Raw genomic sequence first — 17,261 nt, forward strand, 5'->3', positions numbered from 1 at the left:
TGACTGACATTTTTTCTCTTTGTAGTAGTAATCGGAATGTTTCACATGCTTCTAAACATTTTATTGAACGACATCAGAGAAACACCCGTGCTTTACAAGTGATTGGTATTGAACGACTCAAGCACACACAAAGAGGGGAAGATCGCAGACGACATCTTCTTACCAGAGAAGCATTTTGGATTTATTCTCTGGATTCGCTATATCCTAATGGTCTCAATGCACGTCGGGAGATTATGTATCATTATACCTAAGTGAACCTTCTTTTTATTTCATATATTTGTATTTATTGATTTTTTGTATGTTTCTACATATATATCTCTTTTGGAAAATATTTTTTTCTTTTTCTGGAATGCTTAAATATCCAATCTTGCACAGTGTTTTTTTTTTTCTCCTTTTGTGTTCTAAATTAGCTTATTATCTTTCATGTGTGACTAGATCCAATGCTCATATGACTCAGACCTGCTTTGCTGATGGGCAGCCCAGTATATATATAATCTGCCTGTCCAGCAGTTCATCAGCTTTGACAAAGAGCATAGTGTCATGCTCGAAACACGTAGCTGGATCCTATGATGCGATTTATCAATTGAATTTTTATCTTATTACCTGAACTGATCAGAACTATTTTTTTATCAATAAAAAAAAAAAAAAAAAAATTTGGAAATTTTTTCCTGGAAGCCAATTTTTTCTTACATTTATACTGTTTCTACTATGTGAGACCACACGTTACTAGGCTTCCCTGCACCAGGAGCATGTGAGAACCAGGTGAGCTGAATTTATTTTATTTTTCACCTCGAAGTTGGAGACCCCAGTGGCCAGTCCGAAGATCATCATGGAGACCCTTCAGTGCCACCTCCGAGAGGGAACCTTAAATCACCAACAAAAGAGAGCCGCCAGCGCGGACTGGGAGGAAGTAATAGGAGAACTGCGAGCCGAGTTGATTGAGGTGAAAAAGTTGATTCGTTCCAGGCCAGAACCTGTATCCTTCAGACCCAGGAGTGAGTTCCAAAACAGAAGATACCTGGCTTGTGAAGCAAGGCGTTCATCAAATCAGAGTACGGTGTGTGTCCACTGTCTAAGATGTGGTAAGGAAGGACATTATGCCAAGGAATGCCAATGGTCACGGTCGTTTGGGTTAAAAGACAGGAGGCTGCCAGTGCGGGCGACTGGTAACTGCGACACGGAGGAGGCCCCAGAAGCAAATCCAAATTTCACTAAACCTCAGAAAAGCACATGAGGTAAAACTGCTGCATCAGTGCTATCCCTAAGTGTGTTCCCGTCTATAACAGCTGCAAGGGAGACAGGGGCATCAGTTACTTAATGCCCAGTGCGGAGGTCAAACGATGTACTCCTGGGAGGAGAATTCCTCGGTCAGTAAAGATAGCCTCATCAATCTAATCGGTGAAAGGTGTTTTATACAGTGCTATCTAGATGGACTCCTAGTAAAAGCACTGTGGGACACAGGAGCCCAAGCGAGCCTTTAAAATGAAAAATGGAGAAGGTGCTACCTGCCACACACTTGCCTTTGGTCACTAAAAGTACTCTTGGGACAAGTGGAACTCCACAGCAAAGCTGTCAACCAGGCCGAGATCCCTTTCATAGGCTGGGTGGAAGTGACTTTCCAACTCAGAGCCACGAAGAACAGCAACACCATCAAGCTTTTGGTTCCTTTGCTCGTGACCAGTGATCAGAACGTGGCAGAGGATCCTATCCTGGGTTATATTGTAATCAGTGAGGTCATCACAAAACAAGGCAAGGGCGTTGGTGGTGAATGCAATCGCCACATTGCTCGCCATACCCAACACCATGGCAAAAAACGTGATTCAAGAGTAAAGAAAGCACAGAATACAATGGACCTAAAATAAGTCAAGGTAGGTGTTAGGCATTTGCTGGATTTGAAATGGGTTCAGAACCATCAGTGGATTCTGTGGTCTCCCATTCCAGTCCAGCTGGGGCAGATGATGCTCAGCATCATTGTCAATCCCAATATCTAGCTGGTGCACGAGATGTACAGGTTGTCTCTTGGGTTTTTGTTCCTAGCAACATGAAGGATAGGTTGCGGAGGGAAACAGAGTTGCTGCAGCCTAAGTCCAGGATTCTCTGCACTGAGTATGCCCGTGACATGGCGGACAGTGATTGGTGGTTTGGGAGTCAGCTGAGCCGGTTACCTGGCACCACCTGATTTTTCGCGGGTAACGTCACCAATAGTGCGATGGTGGGCAGGGCTTAATCTTTAAAAAGCCTGCCCACAAACATGGCGGTGGCTCTGATCATTGAGCAGTGATGGTGTTGCGTGGATGCTTGGTCGTTTGAACTCCACGTGTGCTTTAGCTTGACTCAGGCAGGTTAAGCGGGGGATAGGCAGCCTTAGATGGAGGGAGGCAGGTAGCTTCGTCTGACAGTCTGGCTCCGACAAAGGGGTCGCCATATACCCCGAGCAGTCTGCAGATGCCTTATTCCCGGCACCGCCTGTAAGCCACGTGGAGAGTTACTCCTCAGTCCGGTAGCACGCCAGCTGGGAGCACTTATACGCCGGTGTGTAGCACCCACGCATCCTACCGCCTGCTGTGTAGTCTCTGTGCTGTAACTGGACTGCAGATACATTATTTATCGCACATCTCTCGTGCAGTTAATGGAGATAGTGCGAATCCTTATTCCCATTCCGGTGTGCAGTAACACGGAGGGGATTGTTATTTAAGTTGGTTGTTTTACCTTCTCACTCGGATGGTGTTCGGCCGCAGTCCACCAGGCTGCATCGCGGACCCCGGGTTCGGTTGCTTTCCATTACTTAATAAAGTTGTTTGCAACCGTCCCCTTAGCAGTAGGCTTGCGCCCAACCATCAACCCTACAAAACCAAATGGTGGAGGTGAGGTGTGGAGTCCGGGTAGAACCAGGAAGTAAAGTCCAGAAAAGACTGTTCATGCCAAAATACTCCTCAGAACTTCCGGAAGGCCTAGTTCAAGGTGAGACTGTGCTTATGATTCCTACTGGTGAGTTTGATGGAGTGACAGTACCAGTGATGAATACTACGAAACACGAAATTAGACTGGATCCAAAGACTGTGTTAGGTCACATTGAAACCATTAAAACAGTATATCCAGCCAGTGTGAGACCTGCCCAGGGGTCTACCGTGAATTCAGTCTCCCCAACAAGGAACAGGGGATGCCAAGGGGAAGAAACTGCACGACCCACCTCAAAGTCCTGGAATCTCACAGTACCCCTGAAACACTTGTGTGCTGAAGATCGAGCCATAGAAAAACAGATGATGAGAGAAAAGTGTCATGCATTCTCCAAAGATGACTCTGGTGTAGGCTGTATCCCGTCGTTGTAGTTGAAAATTCATTTGAAAGACACAACCCTTGTCACCAGAAGTTACATGTCTGTGCCGAAACCATTAGACCGTGAAGTGAAAGAGTATATACAAAACCTAATCAACAGAGGTTGGGTCCAAAAGTCAAAGTCGTCTTATTCCTCTCCTATTGTCTGTGTTAAGAAGAAGGACGGTACATTGACTCTGTTGTGATTACCGGGAGCTAAACCGAAAGTCAGTACCTGATCGACACCCGATACCAAAGATCCAAGATAGGCTATCCAGCATATCAGGAGGCATCTCCTTCTCTGTCCTCGAGCAGGGTAAGGCATGCCACCAAGGGTTTGTCGAAGAGTCCAGTAGACCCTTGACAGCATTCATCACACCGTGGGGATTATATGAGTGGATCTGCATAATGTTTGGGCTCAGTTCAGCTCCAGCAGAATTCCAGAGGAACATGGAGACATGTTTAGAAGGGTTGAGGGACGATATCTGCCAGTCATACTTGGATGACAATGTGGTAGACGGCAAAACCTTCCAGGAGCATGTGGAACATGTGAGTACCGTATTACAATGGTACCAACAACACAGAGTTAAGTTGACCCTAAAGAAGTGTGAACTGTTCAAAAGGCAAGTTCGATTTCTAGGGAAAATTGTGTCCAGAGAAGGATATACCATGGACCCAGCAGAAATCGCTGCGGTACTGGCCTTAAAAGACAAGCGGCCCTCTATTGTCGGGGAGTTGAGGCAGATCTTGTGATTCCTCTCCTACTATTGTACTTACGTTCGGAACTTCTTCAGGATTGCCGCCCCACTATACCTCCTCTTGGGAACGACGACAGAGACAACAAATGCAGGTAGGACAGGGCTTAAAAGAAACAATGCCGTTTCATCCCAACAGTCCATTCTCTGGACAGCAGACCACCAGGAGGTATTGGAAGAACTAGTAGATTACCTGTAAAAACCACCCATCTTGGGATATCCTGATATCAATTTACCATTTGCTCTTCATTGTGATGCTTCTCCAGTTGGACTGGGAGCTGCCCTGTATCATCATCGAAATGGAAAAATTAGAGTCATCGGTTACGGTTCTAGAACTTTGACAGACGCCATCTACATTCCGGAAAATTGGAGTTCCTGGCATTGAAATGGGCTATTTGTGAATGATTTAGACATTATCTCTACTACAGCAAAGAGTTTGAGGTATACACTGACAGCAACCCTTTGACCTATGTCCTTACTACAGCCAAACTGAATGGTCAGAGATGGGTCGCTGAACTAGCTGACTTCAATTTCAGCATCAGGTACAGGCCAGGAAAATGCAATGTGGATACTGACATATTGTCAAGATTGCCAATAGAGCCTGAGGAGCTCATGCAAGAATGTTCGGAAGTAGTCAGTCTGGAAGCAATTGATAGCAATACCCAAGCAGTACAAGCTTATCAGGAGGAAGACACGATTGTGGTGTCCACTGACGGTGGAAGCCACTAAAAAAGCGAGAGAACAAGATCACTCCCTGTCTATTCAACAACTACCAAAAGGAAAAATCCATAAAGCACAACGGGAAGATCAGGTAATTGGTAGAATACTACTTTATGTGTACCAAAATCAGGTACCAGGTAAATGGGAGAGAGACAATGGGTCACCAGCAGTATCTGTTTTAGTTAAAGAATGGACGAAGTTCTACCTCAGTGAAGACGATATCCTGTATCATAAAGGAGGACAAAACCGGCAGTTGGTACTACCCAGAGTATTCCGTAGGTTGGTCTTCAAAGAACTCCATGAAAACATAGGACACCTGGGAGTGGAAAGGACAACAAACTTGATCCGTGAACGTTTCTTCTGGCCGTACATGCAGAGAGATATTGAGAGGTACGTGACCAGGGAGTGTGAGTGTCTGAAAGATAAACATCCCAACACGTCAACCAGGGCACCTATGGGCAACATCCAAACTATGTATCCACTTGAGATGGTCTCAATAGACTTTCTACATCTCGAAACATGCAAAGGTGGTTACAAATACATCCTGGTGGTGATGGACCATTTCATTCGATTTGCTCAAGCATATGCCACCATCAATAAATCAGGTCGAACAGCGGCAGAGAAGATCTTCATTGATTTTGCTTTGAGGTTTGGGTTCCCTAAGAGATTACACCATGACCAAGGAAGAGAATTTGAGAACCAGCTCTTTGCCAAACTAGGAAAGTACTGTAGAATTCAGAGATCCCAAACAACACCCTATCACTAAGAATGTAATGGACAAGTGAAACGTTTTAACCGGACATTGTCGATGTTGCGCACTTTAACAGCTGATGAGAAGAAAGACTGAAAGAGTTCTCTGTCAAAAGTGGTACATGCCTATAACTGTACAAAGAGCGATGCAACAGGTTTCTCACCCTTTTTCCTATTGTATGGACGATTGTCAAGACCGCCAATCGACATCATGTTCAATAAGCCAGTGTCAGAGACTTACAGAACGTATTCGGAGTATGTTTGGAAAAGGAAAGAACGGACGGCAGAGGCATAAAACATAACGTCCAAAGTGGTTACGCAAGGACAGAGCAAGAGTAAGGAGTACGATGATCAAAAATGTTATGGAGCAGAATTGGCACCGGGAAGCCGGGTGCTAGTCAAGAACGTACGTGAGAAAGGCTGTCCAGGAAAACTTTGTTCGTACAGAAAAGCAAAGTGTATGTGGTCATAAGGAGGACAGCTGATGAAAGCCCAGTGTATGAAATCTGATTGGAAATGGGAGCCAAGAAAACCAGAATACTCCATCGGAATTTACTACTACCCTGTGATTATCTCTCACCACAACAAGACTTAACAGAAGTAAACCGACATCATCCGAGATCGACTAAGGGACCACCACAGACTGAAGCTCCGGAGATGGATAGTGACCTTGAAAGTTCCGATGGAGAAGAACACACAATATCTTGGACCGGTAAGGTGAGGGATGTACCATCCTCAGGAAAGTGAACTAAGTCCTGAGGCTCCAGAGTTCGTACCAAAGAGCACAGATGAAGTCCAATTCAGATCTGATGATCGAACACTGGCCCCTGAAGGGACCGATCGACACTTAGGAGGAATGGAATTACCAGACCGTATGGAAACAAGCAACTCAGAAGTACAGGAACTTACAGAGGCAGCTCCAAGAGCATCTGAGGAAGCACGGGAAAGAGTGCGGTGGAAGAAACTTCTGTGACTGAAGAACCCGTGGTCTCTAAGGAACAACCCACCAGGAGGATGCCGACTCGAGAAGTGAGGAGGCCCGTGATGCTGATGTATGAGATACTTGGTGAACCGAATCAAGTGCCAAGGACTGTCAACTGGAAACAGATATCTCTGCCTGTGGACCAGGTAAGCCCACTTGAGTGTATTCACCACCAAGAGGCAGTATGGAAAATGTTGACTGGTGGAAAGACTTGTTTTCATGCTTTGATTTTCCTTAAAAGACTTTTTTTCTTTGTAGAAACAAAGAACTGTTAAAGAATAGAGAGAGAGCTGGTTGAAGACATACAAAAAGCTCCAGCTGAAGAGATGCTGATTGTTATAATTGTGCTATTTATTTTTTACAGGCATCCTACAAGAAAAAGATCGTAAGATTAGGTTGATATCAATCTTTATGAACTTTATACCAATTTCACAATGCCAATTTGTATATAAAGTTATCCAGCTTTCACCACTTTCTCAGAATTGACGACATTCAATTGGAGGGAAGAGTGTGACATGCAGAAGTAGTGCTGTTGCTTTAAAAGCATTCAGCAACTATTAGAAGTAACACAAGCACATGAGACAGGAAGTGTTGTGCTCCAGAACCATCCAGCAATTAGAGGGGTTAACACAGTCACAGGAGAAGGGGAGTGTTTTAGCAGAGCCCCAGGGGGATTGTGGGGAAGTTGTTTACTGTCTGGCTGGAGCTGAAGAGAAAGGTGGTGTGTGTTCTGTATCTCACAGAAGCATCCCTGCAAGTAAAAAGGATTCAAGTCAGGAGTGAAGTTAAGCACAGGTCAGGTAGAGTTCCAGAACTAGCAGTGCAGAGTATTGTCAGGCATAAAATTAAGGACTAGAAGAAATGGTGTCACAGGGATCATCTCCCTCTGCAAACCCTACCCCCCTCCTCCATCTCACTGTTCTGTAAAGAATGCTATGCTCATTAATGTGCATTTGCATTAGAACTGTACTGTCCTGTACTGCTGAAAAGACTGTGAACTGCTGTGCTGCTAAGGAAACTGTACTGTTTGTCACTGGAGCCTGTTGTTCATAAGACTTAACTTGCACTGGCTGTGCGGCTTCTTATTAAATGCTACTGTTCTACCATTTGAGGACTCCTGTCAAGTGTCTGGTCAGCAAGTGAAACAACCTACGTGTCTGAGCCTGAGTGTCACTACCCCTGTGTGCCTGAGAGAAGCTGCAGCACATGGTCTATGGTCACCCTGAGTAACGGTTCCCCCAGGATTCCAAAGAATTCAGGTAACCTGTGTCGCCCCTATCTGAACCTAGCAGCGTGAGACACGCCCAGGGGATGGGGACGACTCGGTGCCCGGGCCTTGTTGTTGCCTGATCTTGGGGAATGTCAAGGCAGTCGACTCCGGGGCCCGTACCCTGGGGTCACTCTTAAAAGAAGGGGAAAAGTTATATGGGATGGGGAATGTTCGTGACGCCACCTTTGGTGCCTGGTGAGGAACACCAGCGCTGCGACAGTCCTCTGAGGCCAGTGTTCAGGCAGCTTAGTTGGTGCGGCTCCCCACAGGTGGATCGGGACCTCAGAGCAGCATAGAGAGAGTGTAGAATAGAGCGTTGGCGGGTGCAGGGCCACAGAGGAAAGAACAGACTGAGGCAGTAGTTGAAGTTATCCAAGTCTTTACTTACTTTGGTGTGTAGTCAGCTCAGAGATTCTCTCTGCTGTCACACAGCGAGCTGCGGCCGCCAGGGTGGGGTTCAGCACACTCCAGATAGTTCAGGAGCACTTGTCAGGACCCCCGCTCTAGTGTGTTCCTCTCTTGTTCAACTTCTCCCGCCTTGTGACCCCCACTGAGTCCCGTACGGGTACTGCGATGTCCCTCGTGGGTAACGTGTAGTTCCCGGACCGACTGGGTGCCCTTTTTGGTGACTTGTGGTGAGAACATGGCGTAAGGCCGGGTCCCTCTGGATAAACTCAGATTAGGGCATACAGGTGGCGACTCCTCTCCATCCGTATCCCCCTGGGATCCACATAAGCCTCCGTACTTTTCCGACAGAGACGTGAAGTGCAAAGTCAGATAATCAGGGTCCGGTACCCCCTCTTACGGCAGGGTCTCTCTGGCTGGGCAAGAATAAGGTATGCAGGTGGCGACTCCGCTCCGTCCGCACCCCCTGAGATCCTTTCGCCTGTGGAGCCTATCTCCTCTGCTCCCCTCCTGGGCCTTCTTCCTTGGACCCTGATCGGGGACAGAGCCGGTTATAACTCTGCCCTCACCCCCCGTCTCGAGGCCTGAGACCGGGAACCGTGGACCCTCAGCCGGCTGCAGCCTTGTGCCGACTTGCCGTCCCAAAGACCCACGACCAAAGACCTTGTTATTAAATTGGCCTCCAGTTATATAGAATTCTAGTAAAGTGCTTAGGTAAATGCTTCCTCCACCCTCACTCACTAGGTGGTTCCCCCTAACTTTGGTTCCCCCAACTCCTCCATTCAGGCCCGGGGCAGCACTATGGTGCTTTAGGCCCCCTTCAGAACTGGAATGGTGTAGTGTTGAGTGTGTGGTTGGGGTCCTGTGTAGTACTCCATCCTTACCTGGGAGAGGAGATACCACACCTCATTCTGAGGTGCAGCACCCCTGTGGCGACTGAACCCTCAGGGGCGCCACACGTGAGTGTAACAGTAGTACTACTGCAGCTTTGAAGAACATAAAAAATGGAAATGCTAGACTCAGTCTGTGAATAACAACACACACATTCAAGTAATAGAGGGATGATGGACCTGCAAAGTCTGTGTGACTGTGAATTTATTGATCCATGATATACTGCAGTACAACACCTTAACCCCTTTACCCCCGAGGGTGGGGGTAATGCACCCGTTGGAATTTAGGTCAACCTCCACACATAAGAGCTGATGAGAGGGCATGGATGTCTGACATCTGTGCCGTCCTCCATAACTTTGAGGACTCCACCAAGATTAGCCCCGTGCATCTCCCCTACTGTGTAACTCTGTGCCCCAACACATCAGACTTTGCCTACCATGGAAACCTTGAAAAGGAAGCTGAAGACCCACTTCTTATGTCAAGCGTACAATCTGCGGTAACCCTCGCACCAGCATACTGCTGCACGACTAGCTGTACCCTCACCTACTGTATCCTCACTCATCCCTTGTAGATTGTTTGTGCACCTTCGCAGGCAGGGTCCTCTATCCTCTTGTACCAGTCGGTGACCCCTTTTCACATGTAAAGCGCCACGGAATAAATGTTGCTGTAATAATAATAATAATAATAATAATAATTATAGTACTTGTTCTCTGGGTCAATTGATGGCACTTTCCTGGTGTCTAACCATAATTTGATGTGTTTTGGCAGCTTTTGGGTCAGTTTCAAGGTGTTGCGTATGCATTTGTTTTTGCCCCCATTGAATCCTATGGCGTTGGATAATGTTTGGCAAATATTCAATGAATAAATCGGCGAATATTGCATATTCAACAATCATAATCCGAACTGAACATTGAAACATTCGTTCATCTTTAGTCCCAATCTCCTCCATCTCATGTCCTGACTCTGCAATGTTTCATTATAATGTTTCAGTGCAAACACTCCTATATTTAGAACAACTTCGCGCTGCAAACACGGTTTTTCCACTGGTGCTTCAGGTGCGCCAAATGTCTGTGGAGAAAATCCAATCTGGCCAAAGATTTCATCCATTTTAAGTTAATGCTTAAAACATACAACTCTGCCCTTCACCTCTCCAAACAAACCTACTTCAACACCCTTATCACGGCACTATCCAACAATCCTAAACAACTGATATTTTTCATTATCTCCTGAATCTAAGAGTACAGGCCCCCACCCTTGACCTCAGTGCTGACAATCTGGCCACTTATTTTAAAGAAAAAATTGAACATATCCAACAGTAAATGTTCTCCCAATTCCCTAACATCATGCATTGTCCTCCCTCCCGCACTGCATCTAGCACACTCCTGTCTTTGAACCGGTCACGGAAGAAGAAGTACACAAGATCCTCGCCCTACTACTTCACTAGTGGCCCTATTCCCTCACATCTCCTTCAGTCCCTTTTCCCGGCTGTCACCACTCACCTAACTAAAATATTCCCTCTCTCATCTGGTCTCTTTCTCTCTTCATTTAAACATGCCAGCATACAACTATTACTTAAAAAAACATTCTTCGACCAAAACTGTGGTGCTAAATACAGAGATGTATCTAATGTTCCCTTCATGTCAGAACTTCTGGAATGCTTGGTCCACTCCTGTCTAATCCGCTATCTCTCAGATAACTCTTTTCTCGACCCTTTTCAATCTGGGTTCCGCTCCTGACACTCTACTGAAACTGCCCTTACGAAAGTCTCTTATATTCTAACAGCAAAATCTAATAGTCACTACTCCCTATGATTCTCCTGGATCTCTCTGCAGCATTCAACACTGTAGATCACCAGCTCCTCCTTACTATACTCCGCACTATGGGACTCAAGGATCCTGCTCTCTCCTGCTACTCCAACTACTCCTTTGACTGCTCCTTCACTGTATCTTTTGCTGAATCCTCTTCCCCTTACTGTCGAGATTCTTCAAAGATCAGTCCTATGCCCCCTCGTCTTCGCCTTATATACTGCCGCTATTGCACAAACCATCACTAGATTTGGTTTTCAGTACCATCTCTACGCTGATGACACCCATATATACACTTCGGCTCCTGACATCACGCTTACATTACTACAAAATACCGGTAATTGTCTTTCCGCTGTTTCTAACATTATGTCCTCTTTGTAAAATTGAGTTTGTCATAAACTGAACTCCTTGTGTATCCTCCCTCCACTAACCTACCCATACCCGATATTGCCATTTCTGTGTCCTGTTCTGCCATTATTTACAAACTGCCAAAAAGTCAAATAGACCCTCTCTAAAGATCCTATGATAATTATTAATATATAATTTTTATTTATCAATTTAATTAAATGTGGAATTTTTTTAAAAACCACAATGATTGTGTTGGTCACTGTATAGCCTTTCAATTATTCCTGAGCTATCAATTTATTTCCTTTGTTCTGCCATTACTCCCAGGCATTGATTCAGATTTTTATTCGCCCCCCACATGCGATCGCTCGCTCATGTCACCTACATCTCAAAAACATCTCTAGATTTCGAACTTTTCTTACCTTTGACTCTGCAAAAACTTTCTGTTGCTCTTATTCATTCCTATCTGGACTATTGCAAATCTCTACTAATCGGTCTCCCTCTTACTAAACACTCTCCAATATGTCTATAATGTTGCAACCATCAACATATTTCTTTCCAACTGCTACACTGTTGCCTCTGCCCTATATCATTTGTTGCACTGGTTACACATCCACTACAGTGTCCAATATAAACTTATCACACTCACCCACAAAGCTCTCTACAGTTCTGCACCATTCTATATCTCCTCCCTCATCTCAGTCTACCACCCTACCCGTGCCCTCCGTTCTGCTAATCACCTAACACTAACATCCTCAATAATGCACACCTCCCACTCCCATCTCCAAGACTTCTTGCGTGCTACACCCGTTCTTTGGAATACTCTACCAAGAACAATTTGATTAATTCCCAATACCCACAGTTTTAAGTGTGCCCTTAAAATGCATTTAAAAAAAAACCCTGTTTTGCCCATACAATATTTTGTTCAAAACCAGAACCCTTGTAGCATCTATCCACTCCCCCTCCATGCACTTTATAGAATTCTGTGTCTGTACTTTGTACACATAATGCTGCATGAGCTGGTCACCAGCCAGTATGTGAATACCCTACTCGTTATATTGATGACTAGACCATAGAATAAAAGCACATTTTTTCATTCATCTTTCGTATGTCCCTTATTTCTTCATAGATTGTAAGCTTGCGAGCAGGGTCCTCACTCTTTCTCCTTTTGATATGTTGATTTATGTGTTATTCTGTAATGTCTTTATTGTCTATACAATTCCCCTCTAAAATATAAAGTGCTGCAGAATATGTTGTTGTTAAAGAAATAAAAATGATTATTATTATATGTGCAAAAAAATGTTTGCGACACGCAAACTTTGTGAGGTTCATTTTTTTTAGTTAAGTTTCAGGTTTCTGCACTTCGTGCAGGTCAGGGTGTGACCTCCCTTTCTTTGAGCTGGGCAAAACATTTGTATAGCTTCCCATTTGATGTGTATCATTATTTGGGACTCAACCCTGCTCGGCCCTTATTCACATTGACGTCACTTTGATACATGGTAAGGTTTTAATACTATAAATTAGGGCCATCCCGATTTGGGTACAACTTGACTCTGGTGGGATGACTTTTACTCTTTTTTTTTTTTAGTGAAAAACAGTGTTTATTAAATACTATATTTATTTATATGTACTATTGCTTTTACTTATTTATTTACAGCAGGGTATTTGTTCATTTTGTTTCTGTCTTAGGTTTAGTCACAGTTAAGTGTCAGCATTTTGAAGAATTTTCTTTTTCTTTTATATTTTTAAAAATCAATTACTTCCCCTTCATTTAAAAGCATTGCACAAGAAAAGCAAAAACTTAATACAGTCGTTTGAAGCTAGCAAATACACCATTTTGAAATGACACTGATTTAAGATATTTTTCTTTCTAAAAAATATTGTACTGATACTGCAACATTTTATTAGACCTGTCCGCCACGAGAAAGAGAGATAGAAAGTTCTCCTTGTAGCGTGGGTCTAGAAGTGGGACCAACTAGTAATTACTGTCGGCCAAAATGGGGGTCAGACTGCCAACAGCCAAGACTTCTGTGTCCAGACTAAGAAGACGACTGTCCATGCTTTCCTCCTCCTCCTTCTGGTCCTCCTCCTTCTCCCTCTCCTCAGGTCATCCACGCGGAATAGACTGTATGACTGTTGTGTGGGTAGTACCATCTGTATCGCGGGTAAACAGCTCCTGTTCCTCCTCCTCCTCACGTCCTCCTCATTATCACCCACTCCACATTGAGATGAAATGAGGCTGGGCTGTGGTTGAGATGAAATGAGGCTGGGTGGGCAGCACCCTGTATGGATCCTTGCACCATCTCATTGTGCTCCGCCTGCAATGCCTCTTCTTTAATTGTAAGCAGCGAGCGTTTCACTAGACAGAGGGGCCGGACGGTGACTCTAATTATGGCATCATTGCCACTCACCATCTTGGAGGCGGAGTCCTCAAAGTTTTGGAGCACGGCACAGATGTCAGACATCCAAGCCCGCACTTCAGATCTTATGTCCGGAGGCTGACCTGAATACCAATGGGTGTATTGAAGCTGGTACTGAACAACTGCCCTATGCTGCTCACAAATCCTTTCCAGCATATGCAACATTGAGTTCCAATGCGTGGTGACATCGCACACCAATCGGTGAGCTGGTAGTTTCAAACGCTGCTGAAGCACGGCGAGGGTGGAGGAAGCTGTAGCTGACTTTCTGAAATGGGCACACACGGCATACTTTCAAAAGCAGATCAAGCAGATCCGGATAGGATTTGAGAAACCGCTGAACCACTAGGTTGAGCACATGAGCCAGGCCTAGCTTCAGAGCTGCCACCAGGTTCCGGCCATGGTCTCACACGACCATGCCTGGCTGTAGATTCAGCGGCTGTCAACAACACTGACGTGTTCGGCCCAGGGTCCGACTGGGTCCCAGCTTCCACTATATTAAACCAGTGTGCCATCAGCGAGATGTACCATCCCTGGCCACAAGCACTTGTCCATGTGTCCATGGTTAGGGGGACCTTCCCATGGGTAATATTCTGGGACATGTGCTTGTGTAAGGCAGGGAGGTTGCGGAAAGATTCCATCTCCACTAGCCTAAAAGGCAACGGCAACTTTTCAAGTGCAAGCAATTTAGAAACGTGGCAGTTTAGCGCTTTGGACTCTGGGTGTCTGGCTGCATATTTGCGCATGCGTTCAAAGGACTGGGATAGGGACAACAGAACACTGTGCTGAGACAAGGACGTGGATGTGGTTGCTGATGGTGGTGGTTGCGAGTGTGCAATGACAGGTGCAGCGCGGGAGGCATCTTCACCTACGCCATGGACAGGGGGGATTGTTGTGCATGCACAACAGTAGAACAGGCAGTGGTGTAACCCACAAACACTGTTCCTGGAACCTGGCATTCGGCCCAACTAGTTGGGCACTTTGCTGTCATGTGTATGAGCATGCTGGTGGTGGTCAGGCTGGTAGTTTTGCTGCCCCTACTGATGCTGGCATGGCAGATGTTGCAAATGGACTTTTGAGGGTTATCTGGACAGTCTTTAAAAAAGAGCCAGACTTAGGAAGGCCTAACAGTTGGAGTGGCAACATCCCTTGTGTTGGTGTTCCAGCGAACTATTGGCCCCCTTGTGTCTGGCCACCCCACTGCTTGTTTCTGCCTGCTATGGTGCTGAGCCTCGCTCGACCTCTGTGCTGCTGTCCTTGCTATGCATGTCACCTTGCCAGGTTGGGTCAGTAACTTCATAGTCCAACACTTCGTCTTCCACGTATGCACCCTGGGCCTCCTCCAGACTTGCTGGCATTTGTGTCTCATCATCATCATGCGATCTCCTCTTGCCCTGCTTGAAGCGGGCTGACTGAGAGGCCCGAATCTATACATGGAAAAGTGAACAGCTCTTTGGAGTGTCCAAGTGTGGGATCAGTTGTCTCTTGGCACCTGGCATTGTGGGAGGAAGGAGTATCAGGGTGAAGAATATGTGGTCCAGACTCACGACTACTGAAACTGGACCGTGTGGAAGACAGGGTGGTTGTGGTGGCAAACTGACAGGAAGCATTATCTGCTATCCAACCAACAACCTTTTCACACTGCTCTGGCTTCAAGAGTGGTTTTCCATGGCCCCCTAGAAATTGGGACAGGAAGGTAGTGTGACATGATGAGGGTGTTTGTTGTGCTCCCTCAGCAGGCACAGTTTCATCTTGCCCATGACCTCGGTCTCTGCGTCCAAAATATATGATGATTATTACGGCAGTAATATCGGATCATGTCTTGTGACCACGGATTTAGGCAGCGGCCTTACAGATGTGGTATTGGTCAGCAATCTAGTGTGAATAGGTTGAACAACACACAACTGGCATGTATTATTTGGCACGCTCCAAAAAATGTGACGATTATTACCGTGGTAATATCGGATCACGTACGATGACCATGGTTTTAGGCAGTAGCCTTACAGATTTGGTATTGGTCAGCGACCAAGTGTGAATAGGTTAAACAACACACAACTGGCATGTATTATTTGGCACGCTCCAAATAAATGTGACGATTATTACTGCAGTAATATCGGATCACTTGTGATGACCACGGTTTTAGGCAGTGGCGTTATAGATATAAATAAGCAGGATTACGAGCAAAAAAAAAAATTAGCCCTGATATCTAGGGCTAGGGATATCTGTAACAGCAGCAGACAGAGCGTGCAATGTGGACCCAATTCTGCTGTATACAGTGTCCACAAATTTTGCCTGCCTAACTCCTGCTATCACCAGTAAAATATGCAGCTGGATTAGTCCTTTGAAGGACTGTTAGCTCAGATGTGTATGTATAGCTGTGGAATACCTAATACCTCACTAATAAACTGCCAATTCTCTCCCTAGCTCAGCAGCAGCTCTCCTACTCTGCCTGTCAGAAGGGTAGATTGTGGCAAGCATGGGGTCAACAGGTCTGATATAGACCCGATGACGCTATACGGCCAGCCAATCACTGTAATGCCACAGCCAACATGGCTGTGGCATTACAGTGAGTTGTAGGCGAACCCTGCATGTTTATTCACTGTTCAAACAGCGGCAAACATGCAGGGTGGGGACTCGAGCTCCAGTCCGAGCATCCCGGAAGTACTCGCGAGCATCTCGAGCAGTGAGATGCTCGGAAGACTACAGAGCAGAGCTCGATCATCACTAGTGATCAATTGTTGTTTTTCATTTTTCGCATCATAGACAAGACTTACCTATACATTTCGGAATCTCAGACCACTTTTCATCAAGACACTGGGCTGTGGCGAGAAGATTGTGTTTTTCTGTCATATAACCTTTATCACATTCATACTGCAAATGTTCTCCATTAGAAAATTCATTTTTATTTGGGGTGTATTTTCCATGTAGAAGTCGGGGTGCCGTACAAGTTTCTAGCAAAAAAATACAAAGAAACAAATTTCATTGCAAATAAAAATGGCGTTTTAGATAAAGAGAGTATCCTGTGTCTTTTATAGGATTGACACAGGATACTATATAACACTCCTAAACATACAATATAAAATCAAGGTATAATAACTAAAAATATGCAAGCAACCAAATGAGTAAAAACATTAGTCTTTTTACAGAGGAGAATGTCAGGAATTATGTAGAAATATTGTTTATATTTATTAGAGGGGACAGTTCATTAAATTGTGTAAAAGAAAAAGTGTTTTTGGTGCTCATAGCAACCTATCACACTGCAGATTTTATTTCTTAGTGATCTTGTAAATATTTGTTTTATCAAAAACACTTTTTTCTATAGGTAAGTTTACAAATATGCCCATAATAACCTTTCCAACTTCTCCATTACATTCTGTACTGACATCTGCAGCGTCTGCAGAATACATAGGCAGATACAGAAGGTAGGTAGGAGCTCTCCACGTCCGCAGGGCCGATGCACTGATTGATTCCACGGAGGAGGCCAAGTCCAGCTGACAGAGCACAGCCAAGGAACAATGGAAGACAGAAGGAGTTGGTGGCACATCCATACAAATAAAAAGTAAAATGCTTTATTGAATGTCCAACAACTCCTCCAGCTTTACTCTT

The 17,261-nt window shown here is 45.2% G+C and overlaps 1 protein-coding gene across 4 annotated transcripts in view; it reads right to left on the reverse strand.

Moving 5' to 3' along the window:
• LOC141156682 (coagulation factor XIII B chain-like) overlaps window positions 1-17,261 on the reverse strand; it is a 784,153-nt gene that overhangs the window by 487,655 nt on the left and 279,237 nt on the right. For all 4 annotated transcript variants that reach the window (XM_073642930.1, XM_073642929.1, XM_073642931.1 and 1 more), the window contains exon 6: window positions 16,430-16,606. In XM_073642930.1, the coding sequence (XP_073499031.1) occupies window positions 16,430-16,606 (177 nt within the window). The remainder of the gene's footprint in view (window positions 1-16,429; window positions 16,607-17,261) is intronic.

The sequence above is a fragment of the Phyllobates terribilis genome, unplaced genomic scaffold (assembly GCF_046119375.1).
Source record: "Phyllobates terribilis strain yellow unplaced genomic scaffold, ASM4611937v1 Scaffold_8__6_contigs__length_399053987, whole genome shotgun sequence".
Lineage (NCBI taxonomy): Eukaryota > Metazoa > Chordata > Amphibia > Anura > Dendrobatidae > Phyllobates > Phyllobates terribilis.